The sequence below is a fragment of the Synchiropus splendidus genome, chromosome 8, assembly GCF_027744825.2.
Source record: "Synchiropus splendidus isolate RoL2022-P1 chromosome 8, RoL_Sspl_1.0, whole genome shotgun sequence".
NCBI classification, from domain to species: Eukaryota; Metazoa; Chordata; class Actinopteri; order Syngnathiformes; family Callionymidae; genus Synchiropus; species Synchiropus splendidus.
In genome coordinates, this window is record NC_071341.1 from 11,821,375 (window position 1) to 11,833,466 (window position 12,092).

Sequence of the window (12,092 nt, forward strand, 5' to 3'; positions counted from 1 at the left end):
TCGCAGATATTTTAAGCGCAAGGGCCCTCATGAGGAGCAAAGTGAGTGAAGCTCTTATTTGGAGAGGAGACGAGTACACATTGTGGACACGGTGTACCTTCCTCACAGCCAATGAAATCACAGCAAACACAGCAGCTCGATGGGGCCTTATGATGGATGGATTTGACATCTAAAATCTATATGACTTTAATGGAAATTTGCTATATTAAATGCGGAATCAAACTGCTTGCATCATGAATGAATAGTATTTATTTCGTTTTGGTGGGATTCTATTCAGACTTTTTCTTTTTGTTATCTTTGGTCTTATATATAGAAGAGGCTGAGTCCAAGTTTAAAGCCGCTGAGGTGCTGTGACCCGGTTGATTGTGATGGTGCACTGATTGTTACCTTGAAGAAGAAATGAAATTCTTAGCCTTGAATAGTTCTTCCAGGCTTTTTTCATTTATTAACCACTGTATTTCAACAAAACACCCCGGTTGTATTCAGCGGTCAGTGTTCAGAAACTTTCCTACCAACGGGCAAAAACCGTAACCCGTTTATAAACTGTTTATATTTATATTTCATGGTATAATGGTGAATCGATACAGTAATTTTTAAAACTGTATTCGGCTCATTCATTTCTGTTCTTATAAATCGACATCGACTACTCACACTTGCTGTACTTCCTATCTATTCTGAACTGTGTTAGGGGTAGGCTCCACTCATGAAAGGTTCACTAGAAATAAAGGTTATTGTGTTTTCATTTATACACCAATCTGGAATCTTGTGAACAAGAGATCACCGCTTGACTTGCCTCAGCTAAAACACACATCTGCATTGGGTTAGATCAGCGATCATCTCATGATTTTAGTGACTTTGTTGAACATTTAACCTTGTTGTGACCTTAACTTCCTCGTGTCATGTGTCATGTATGCGTGTTCATATACAACAACGTGAGTGATTTCATAGGAAGACGCTCATCAGACACACACTGCGCAATGTCTCATTCATTCAACCAGTTCAGAGACAGGAATCCTGTGATGCAGAGAACATAAACACTGCGGTGCCTTGACTCAAGATTATACATTTGGCATGCATATCTCCTTGATGATGTCACCTGCCTTTCTCTTCAGTGTACTGAGGGGAGGATGGTTACAAGAACGAAAAAGATCCTCCAAATTCTTCTAAGAACTGAAACAGTTCCTATGATGTATGCTTTATGGCACTGCTGTTGGATGTACCAAGCGTTTTCATATGGGAGGTGTTCCTCGCTTCCTCAAAAATCAACTGGACTTCAGTCATGATCCATCGTAGGTTTCTTTTTCTATTTTGTAAAATATATATATATATTTCAGAGGAAAATAAGCATCACTCTGGGGAAACTTTTCTGTGTATTTAGCTATGCGGATCACTGGTGTCCTTCATGTGTCACAGTGTACCGAATGGTTAGACGTGCTGTAAAATACTAAACGACTGTGATGAGAGAGAAACTTCAATCAAAAAGGTCATGGATAAAAGGATGGCCATTTTTAAGAGCTGGTCGGGTGAAGGTGCTGCTTATGATGGTGATGGTGGGGAAGCAGAGCAGTGTCAGACCAGCACAGGTTTTTGCATGGCTGTTGTTATTCATATGAGTTCCTCACACTGATGAAATGAGCGAAGTGGACGCGTGTTTGAGTTGAAAGGATTGAATAAATGATCATCTTTCGCTGTCAAAGTCTCTGGTGGGTGTGGAGGGCAGAGATACAGATTGGGTTGTATCAGTGAAATCCTTCTGTGGTTTCTCTTTCACTGTCACATTATGGATTCCAGTGTTTTGGATTCTTCCCATGGCTGATGCTCTGTTGCGCTTTCAGAACCCCTTTTAGTGACTGCTATTGATTTAAAATAAAAATTTGGAAAATCTTTTCCATCTTGCCTGACAAGTATTTTTTCATTTTTCCAGATTTCTTGTATTTCTCATACAATGTCATGTTATGATACAATGAGGTTTGACCTCAATGACAGTGGCAATTGCTGCTTGTTCTCTGTCCAGGATCCTTCCTGGAAGGACTTGGAGGACTTCAAGTGTCCCTCACTAGTGCTGGGAGGATCAGCAAACATAGATGGAATAGCTGCAGCCTGTTGATGAATGGTGAGGAGTGGTCCTGCTGAAGAAGGAGTTGAAAGTCTAAACTACTATTGGACTGGTCCAAATACATTTCTTCCGCTGCTCACAAAACTTTAGGAAGTCAACAACAGAATGAGGTCCAAGGTACAAGCAGCTAAAATGAGTTTCGTCCCTTTGAGAAATAGTCAGGACGCTCAACATTCAAGGGCTCAAATTAGTCACTGCCACGAGGATGTGCCGTGGCAGATCGGTGGAGGAGATTCTCATGGAAAAACTGAAGACCTGAAGAAAGTAATTTTTTGGCCGGTCATTGGATGAGGAATGTTAGAAATGGAACTGCCGGGCAAAAGAAGAAGAGAAACCATTGAGGTTCATGAGAGCAATGAAGGCCGTGAATGGACAGGTGTGTCTCTCAGCCCATGAGTGGAGAATATTAAGAGTTTATTACATTTTTGCTTCTGACAGTGAGGTATTTAGAGATGAGGACCAGTTCCTCAGTCACACTGAGGACACCAACTGAGCTTCTCAGCCCCGAGGTCACAGATGAACTTCAGAGCCTTCATAAGACATGGGAGCTGTTTGGGAACCAGGCTGGTGGCGAAAAAGAATCTGTTAAATTCATCAACCAGAAACAAATATGGAATGAAAATGAATGTATAAATGAATGAAAACCAAATGGAAATAGCTTATTAATGGACACAGGGAGGCATTTAATATACCTTATTGCGTTCCTCTGCTGGCGCGCGACTCCCACTTGCATGTGTTTATGAAAGCTCTGAAATGCAGAACAGGAGGAATCTTTTTTTGTGCGTGCATTATTTGATATTCCCCGTCTGGAGCGGCAGTAAAAATGACCGCCAGTCTGACATTTACCTCAGCCCTTCTCATGCTGTCTTCCATACGCATGGTGTTGTTGTGTCACACTTTGGATGAAAACATTTCTGTCGGGAATCCAGCAAGCATTCCAAGACGCTGGTTCTGAATTCTTCTTCGCACAACACAAACATTCATTGGCTGATGGCACGGCTCCAATTTCATTACAACAGCTCTCAGGCAGCCTGATTGAGTGATGAAATCTAATTACATTTAATCATATTTAATCATAGGTTAGAACCGACACCAATTTCTCTGGCATGACGAGCCGCTCTTCCCTTCCTCTTCTTCCTGTTTCTGCTCTTTATTTTCCTCATTTCTTGAACCTCATCCTCGTATTTTTGCCCCTCACTTTTATTTATTTTGGATTTTTCCTCTTGAGAATGACTAACCTACCAAATGAAGAATATAAGAAATGTGGATTTCTGCTTGCTTGGATCAAACCCTGCGCACAGAACTCAAGTCATGACACTCGCCCATGTCGTATTCGCTGAGGCTCATCCGAATTTGTGACTTTGATTTCATTTGTTGGTTAAAAATTAAAGACGTATTGTATGATTTCTTGTTCATATGAGTGGGTGCACGCCTGCTTTGTTGCTGGTGAAGGGGAAGCAGGTGTTGTGTAGGGTGTTAAACCAGATACATGCCAATGCACAGTGGCCAAAACAAAAGGAATATCGACTGAAGAAGTCAGATCCTGGTCCGACCTGTTGACGTTGTGTTGACGTCAGCTTCCTGCACTAAGGTGTGTGGAGGGTCACTATCAGACAAGTTGTGTTGGTGAGATGGAGGCAGTGTTGTTCATCCTGGTGTCTTCTTCCATGGTGGGAGTCTTTTACACTCACTGCCACTCACTGACATAACCCTTTCCCCAGCCTCTGCCCCTAAACCTAACCTTCCAAAACTCATGGCTCACCTTCACCAGGACTCAAACTGAAACCCAGTTACAGTGATCCAGTTATTTTGAAGTCAAATTGAGGCTTAACCGTGTGGAGTCCTGCCAACGCTTGTGAGGACCACTCCACATGCACACACATTTGTTTGCCTCTCACCCGTAACTTAGCCATGCAAGACAAGTGCTTTACCTTAAGCAGGACTCTGAACCAAACTTGCTCCCAAATGTAATATACTTAGGTTTTAATCCTCCAAACTTTATGAGTTCAGGCCAAAATGTCCTCACAAGAAGGTGGCTTGTCTAGGCTTGATACTCGCAAGCATGGCAAAACATGCCCCACCCCACACACGCACCATCCAATTATGTTTTTTTCTTAATCGGGGATGACACACATGGCTTAAAATTTTGAAATGACTGAAAAGATTGTTGCTAGAACACAGACAGACTGAAGAGCAAAAGTAAGAAATGACCGTTGCCCAAGTCCTCAAAAGGTCCCGAATGATGCAGAACGACTAAACCCACTGAAGTGCTTTTGTTGAACTCTAATCTTCACGTCTGCATCCAAACAGTATTAAATAAGTTGTTTAGCAAAGCAGACTTGAACTCAAAATGGCACCAAGGCTCACCGCCAGGCTTCACTTGTGTTTCGTAGCTGTTTTCCAGTTTGAAGAAGGGAGCAAGAGTCCTTCTCGCGACTGTGTTGTGTGACTAACAGCTTTGTTGAAATAACTGGATGAGGATTATCCCTCCGTCGCCGCCAATTATTCTAACATCATCCCTTTTATCCAATTTGTATTCATCCCATACTTTAACAGCAGCAGTGTCCTTAGCTTCTGAGACTTTCTGAACACTTTTCAGTGCTTTGATGAGATCTAAAGGTCCTGCAGAGCTGTTTCCTTCGACTGCACTTACATCCAATAAGCATGCACTTTGATGACTCGGGGTCAAAGAGAAGACTCGGCACCCTGCTTACAATTCAGTGTTTCATTGAGTTGAATTTACATCAGTGCTGTGGGTTAACCAACCACTCAATGTATCCTGCTATCACCGCATGGGATGGATGGATAAATGTCCGTTTAGATGAGCAGAGTTATAAAGATGGAAAAAGAAAGAGTGCATGGAAATAAAGCACACAACTAATCCTTTGGGAGGTCAATGGTTATGGGAATGTAAGACATTCAAAGTAGAATGCAGATGAATTGAAATAGTATGTTCAAGTGTGCAGGGATGAACCTGTGCAGGCAGGTTGAAGAGGTTGAAAAAAGTGACAGGAGTGATTTGTGAAGGGCATCTGTGAGATTGAAAGTGAGACAGGCTGTGATGTACGGCTCAGACACAGCAGCGCATATAGTGAAGTGAGAAAGGGAACGGAGGCGGCGGTGGGGAAGGTTCTCATGTTTTTCTCGATGGAGGGAATAAAGAATATGAATATGTTACATTAACACAACATGTAAGTAACTGCAATGCTGGAAATATACTTGTATGTATCACACATGGTAGATGGATTCACTATTCATCTGAGTGTAACAAACGTTTACAGAAAATTCAAATGGAGAGAAATTGAAACAATATCACAAGCAGGAAACAACAGTTTCTTGCAGTTCTTTGGGAGAGAAATGTATGAGTTGTAAACCTGTAATTTCCCATAACCCCATCCTCTCTAACCTCTCTTACTCGCCATTGAATCCATTATGATTTTCTGTGATAAATTAGCAGTGTGTGAATTTAACAAAGAAGATTTGGCGACATGTCCTGAAGAATAAAACTAATGTCGGTAATCCAGCCAACAGTGTCCTTCAGTTCGAAGTCTTTAACAGCTCGCCAAAACCGAGTGTGCAGCAAAGAGCTGTTTAAACACGAGCTTCTGCTCACGGAAATAAAGATCTGTTGCCAAATCCTCAGGTTCTTTTGGAGCAACCCATTGAGGGTGTGATATGGAGAAATCAGGGCATCTGTTTGTTTCTTTTGTTTCCCAGGATGCTTTGCTGCAGCTGGCGGCGGTCGTCGACGTGTGCTCACTGCGAGTCGCCCTCCGAGGCAGCATCCAGGAGCTCCTACCCAACACGGTACTTTATCATTCTCACAAGCACAATTAGAAGCGTCTTGATCTCTAATCCAGTAAAGCAAATCTCTGTGCAAACATCATCAAAGCCAGTCATTCCGAGATTGTTTCCTAACACATCTGCTGCACGGCAAATGTTCATGTACTTTGGTGGTGTTTTGCAGGAGTGCGTGTGTGTCTACTTGCTGGAGGGGAACTCGAGGCTACTTTCTGATGATCCACCACATGAACTGCCACAAGAGGGAAAGATCAGGTGTGTGTTGTTTGTGTGCGTCGGTATCGCGAACCACAGATGTTCAGTGGCTTTTTGTTTTTTTTTAAAGCAGATACAGCGGGGGAGGTGTGAGAAAATAAGGAGAGTGGAAACAATCATTTTCTCAGTGTGAAAATCTGTGTGTCACCTGAATGATTAGACCCGAGTCACTTCAGCATCGCAGCTTTTCTTCACTCGCACACTTTGTTCCCTCTCTGACAGCCGCCGTTGTCATCAGCTATTCCACTCCGCCACCTCACTGCATCATTCTGCCTTTGCCCTTTTACCCCTCCAGCTTGGACTCCCCAAAGAGCAATGAAGCACTAAGCCAGCAATGTTTTTACCCTCCACCCTCCCGCGCCCCGATGCTTCTTTCTCTCTGTCACTCTTAGTCGTGGAAGTATTGCAGGACTAATAGCGAAGGTGACGGTGCCTGGGGTCTGGCAGTCAGACATGCCGATCCTCTCCTCTCTTAAGTGCTCTAAAGCTGTACGACCCTGTGTGCGGCTGCTGCCCTGGCAATAGCAAAACCAACGCTACATTATTGATGAAACAGTCTGTCTAACAAGAAACCTTTTTCCACACCTCGTGGCAACACACAGACATGGAGTCCTACTGGAACAGACTCAGGGCGATACCTATTTGCTTTCAGCTAAGTGCACCAACAAGCCTTTGTTCATTGGATGGCTCGTAGAATAATGAAATAAAAAGCCTCACATTATTAAGGATTCACTTTACAATCACATACTGTAGATAGGCACAACAAAGTTCATTTTGGTCAATTCCCCTTTCAGTAGAGAAAGATCATTCTACTTTAACCAGCTGAGTAACTGCGAGTTAAGACCGAGATGGGAGCTTAATCCGGCTTTTACCCATGGAGTCCGAGTCAGATGTGAAGAAACCCTGAGTCATAAAATTAGTGATGGGCTGATGAGGTTTCATGAAACAACGTCCTCCCTTCAGGAGCTCAGTAGGTGGCGCTATTGGTTTAAAAATGATGTGAGGTTTATCATAGTTAAAATCCCAATATTTTAGAGCAGAGAGTTCCATCTAGTGGGCTCTAAAAGGAGAACACTGTTTCATGAAGCCTCATAAAGCCGTCACTATGTACAATATATCAGAATATGCTTTTAACTTCTGCTGCCTGTCTCAGTGTTTAGAGCAGTGGTTCTTAACCTTGTTGGAGGCACCGAACCCCACCAGTTTCATATGCTCATTCACCGAACCCTTCTTTAGTAAAAAAATAAAATATGATACACTAACTGCAGACTAGACTGAGGGGTGGACCTCTGCGGCGGAGGCTCCACCGAACCCCTGAGACCAACTCACCGAACCCCTAGGGTTCGATCGAACCCAGGTTAAGAACCACTGGTTTAGAGTGAGTCACCTGTTGAACGACGCAGCTTGATCCAGATACTGTCCTCAATAGGTGATGGTGATAGGTTGACAGTGATGGGTTGATGAGGTTTCTGGAAATAGTGTACTCATTTTCAAAGCTCAGGAGGTGGCACTTTTGGTTTTACAATGCTGTGAGGTTTCATTGAAATAGTTTAAGATTATACGGCAGACAGTGGCATCTAGTGGCCTCTGAAAATCAGTTTCATGAAACCACATTCAGTCCCTGTGTTTGTGACCTGGCTTCTTGTGTTTTTTTTCGCAACTAGTGTTGGTGAACAATCTTGTTTTTCAGAGGTGCTGTCCAAGGTCCTAAATTTAGGTCCATATAAGTGGCCTTCTTGTGCTTGGGTCTCTTCAAAATTGTGTTGCAAAGCATGAAACTTTACTGGATTCAAGGCAGTAGGTGCTAATCCATGGTGATCTCAATCGGGCTGCTCGGTGTGGAGCTGTGAGAACACGCCCAATTTTCTCAAGAGAAGAGACCCCTCCACTGCATTTAAAATGCAATGATTTTACTCCGAACTATCAAACATTTTGTGGTAATACACAGGGCTCCATCATGTCCTTGCTGACTAGACACACATTCCAAAGCCAGAGTGTGGAAAGCTAAACTACCATACCATTGTTACTGGGGAAATGTCAACAAAATGGAATGATCAGATCCACAGGAAGTTCTACTGACTGTCTTCAGCACCCTTCACCCTCTGGTGGACTCCTCGAGTCACTAATGAAAACGCCGGCAGGTAAAAACATGGATGGCAAGAAAGGCCCTCTGGCTGCCTCCAGTTCTTAACCTAACCCTCACAAGCCAAGGCAAAGGCTGCAGGTTTAGCCACTCTCAGCTGGAGTGTGTCAATATGCACACACACACACACTGTGCACACAATACACACATGGGGCAGTTTTTTTTTTGGGTTTCAGGTATTGGTGAGATTAAAAGAGCCCAAGGGTCTTTATACTCTTCTACTTCCAATACAACAGATTATATAAGATTAGTTTTCAAGACCTTAAGACACACACACAAGTGTGTGCACACACACAAACTGTATATAATAAATGTTATTACCTGTTACACCTTAATATCCCTCCACACACAAACAACTGCTGGAAGGAACCCACCAATTTAAGATGTGACTGCTAAATTTTAGCAACTCAAATGTACTAACTGGAATGGAGAATATCCATTTGAAGTGTTTTTAGCGTGTAAAAAAGCTGTGGTGCTGTTAAGAAGGAAGCATGTGTCTGAAATCTTGTGTTTTATGTAGCTTTTTAAGTAGCCACCAGACAGATAGAAGCCAATGACCTCCATGGTGGAGGTAAAAAAATTATATTTGGTTCAAAATGAAAGTCTGCTTGTGTTTATTTTAAATTCAGCCTATTAATTGAAAGCAAATTTAGGGATTCTTAAGATGGGCGATTCTGCATTCGTACTGGTGATTCAAAGTAGAGAGAAAGGAGAAATGACAAACCCTGTGATGGATCATCACCTTCTTCTGTGGCGCATCTGAAAAATGAAGCCCTTGTTGCAGGTTTAGCCAGAAATATGATGCCATTAGTGTCACCCGCAGAAATAAATCATCACCCAGAGACACCAGCACAAACAATGACACACCGGCAAACAAAAAAATACCCACATCTTCATCCAAAGACGGGAGCATTTCCAAGAGTCACGCTCACTTATAGGTTTGACTAAACACACCTGTACATTCACAGAAGAAGAACTCACTCTTCGGTCATATCCATATTCACTCAAACACAAACACATTGAATCATACATTCATCTTCAATTGACCGGTGCTTAGTACTGTTCAGGGTTGTGAGGATTGCTGGAGCCTATCCCAGCGGTCATTGGGTGAGAGGTGGAGATACGCCCTGGACAGGTCGCCAGTCACCGCTCAGTCCAACTAACCTAGTGAGCGTGCCTTTGCACTGTGGGAGGAAACCGGAGTACTCGGTGAACACCCACAGGGAGAACAGAAAGGTCAGAAAGGTCCAGAGCTGGATTCGAACTCTGAACTTTCATGCAACGGTTTTAGCTGTAGCTCTAGAAAATACTATAATTCTTAATCTCATTTCCAAGCCAAATTAGGCAGTATTTTTCTCTCCTCTTCCTTAAGTCGTCTGCACACACCGTGACAGACCAAACACACCAACACCCAGATTAGTGTTCAGCACCGAGCATGCCCTTGTATCGCCGACTTCCTCCCCAAACTCTAATCACCGCGTCCTCCGCCTTCGTGTCCTGTTTGTGATTTAATCTGAGACTGCTCACTGACTTTCAATCTCTGAGGAACGGTGAGCGGATTAGAAGTTTTTTCCGATGACCTAGCTCCCTCCACCTTTGCTGTGAAGTCTAAATTACATTGTCATCTAAAGCGCCGCATTGTGATTGTGCGGCGAGATAAGACTAAATTATAGTGCCAGACCTGGGCTCCATTCAAGAGTGCACCTGGGGTGTGGGGGGCTTGGCAGTCTCTTCCTCCCAGTATGATTTGACTCCATGATTGTGCAGGATTTAAACATGATTATTAAAGTAAGGTCAGCTCAATTTGCGACAAGGATGAGAATGCCTTCTGACAACAAGGTTCCTCGGTGAGCTGAAATAAACGGACACTTAAAAATCAATGCACCATGCAGGGATTTAGCTGCGAGGTTTTGAAGGGATTTCAAACCCCGCAAGCGTGTAATGGAATGAGTGTGTGGTTTCCTGTGCTTGTGTGGAAAGAATATTTCTCTTCTTTTGTCACTTCTAAGTACCAGTGTGCTCAACCGAGCGTTCTGTAATCCTCCACATAAGTGTTTTTATGCAAGTGTTCTCACAATATTGAACCTTTGTTTGCCTTTGTTGCGTATAATGACACACAACACACAAAACCACAGGTGCATAAAGATGTTTTAACATGAAAGGGTTATAGACTTCTGCAGGCATCTTGTTGTTTTTTGGTTGTTTTTTTTAATGATTTCATATATTTTTCTGCGCTGTATGTTTTCCACAGTGGCTAATGGCCACCATTTTTTTTCCTCGAGTCACCAAGACTTGCAATTATCTGTTCTAGGAGCATCATTGACCAGCTGAAGCGGAGTCAGTGCAGCGGCCTTCCCTCCTCTGAACTGCCAGAGAAACACCGGATCAGTCTCGCAGCACCGCTAACAGCGCAGAGACGAGGTTTGCTCACTACAAGTTTGTGCAGTAGAACGCTGTTTAAGTCAAGCTGGCGGACAAAGCGGCCGAGTAAAAGAGCGGGCGGTTTGAGAACGAGGACCCGTTCACGCGGTGAAAAAACCGTGGGAGGAAAAATAAATATACGAAGGTGAAGCACAAGTAGTGAACAAGGGATGATGATTGCCTGGGGAACTGTATGGAACTGCGTGGGCAACAAATGTCGACGGGCAACTAAAATAAGCACTGAGTGGCCTGTGATGAGGAGCAGAATAAGTGTAGGCTGAGTAAACTTTTTCACTTGTTAAGAGTAGTCACGAGCAGAGAGAGTGCACGTTTTAGAGTTAAAGCCTTGAGGATGTAATAACAGAGATATCCGAACCGACTCAACAAGTCGGTGCGAGCTCCTGGGGTGGGCTGGCTATTTTTTAATCAAATAAATGACCCGTCATATGCCCTCTTTAATGGAATAGTCATGGAGATCCTGGCGCTGTAGAAGCCCTGCAGCCGCACTTTAATGCCAAACTGAAAACATTATAACGCCCCAACTTTCCTTACACTGATTCCTCTGAGAAGACTTGTCTGTGCCAGATGTTGACATGGCAGAAACATAGATAATGCAAGCTTTTCTTCCACTTGGATTGTTTTGTCTGAAAGAATACACGATGCATTAAACTGGATATTCAGGCGGTAAACCAAGTATTGAAAGTATGCCGTCACTGTCTACAGTCATGATGGTAAACAGGTCGCTGGTGACAACGCGATTTACTGCGTGAACCTCATCCGTGTTCTTATGGACTCACTGGGCAAGATGCAAGAGAAACACAGGATTTTTGCACCTTTTGGAGATTCATTTCGATGAATCAATTACAATGAAAAAGTCCAAATGACACAGATTGTGTCTAAACCTTCTGATACAGGGAGCATTTCTCTGCACCAATTCCAGGTTATGAAATGTGATGCTATAACCAAAACATCCATGATAAAGACGACTTAACAATTCTTGCCCATAGTTCGAGAGAATCTGTTCAGACGTCACGTCATTGCATAGAGCTTTTAAGCGTGTGGCATGTCAATCATTGTATCTCTCACTGTTTTCATGCTTGTACATGAAGACATTTTTACCTGTCGATCTGGTGTCTTCCCCCAGCACTTGTGATTCCCATCTTGGACCAGCAACACAACAAGGCCATAGCTGTTTTATTGGTGAGTCCTTCAGTCATCGTGGAAATCCAGTAAAATGCAAATGCAGAAAGATGTGTTCAGGTCTGTGTTTATGGCGCAGGTTGGATGCAGCCCGCTAACAGATCAGCATGAGTCGCATCTTAACATGCTGGAGAAGCACGTGAGGCACCTTTGAAG

The 12,092-nt window shown here is 43.3% G+C and overlaps 1 protein-coding gene across 2 annotated transcripts in view; it reads left to right on the forward strand.

The window, feature by feature from the left end:
- LOC128764312 (cGMP-dependent 3',5'-cyclic phosphodiesterase) overlaps window positions 1-12,092 on the forward strand; it is a 136,770-nt gene that overhangs the window by 104,071 nt on the left and 20,607 nt on the right. For both annotated transcript variants that reach the window (XM_053874019.1, XM_053874020.1), the window contains exons 3-7: window positions 5,834-5,923; window positions 6,084-6,172; window positions 10,627-10,736; window positions 11,881-11,936; window positions 12,016-12,075. In XM_053874019.1, the coding sequence (XP_053729994.1) occupies window positions 5,834-5,923; window positions 6,084-6,172; window positions 10,627-10,736; window positions 11,881-11,936; window positions 12,016-12,075 (405 nt within the window). The remainder of the gene's footprint in view (window positions 1-5,833; window positions 5,924-6,083; window positions 6,173-10,626; window positions 10,737-11,880; window positions 11,937-12,015; window positions 12,076-12,092) is intronic.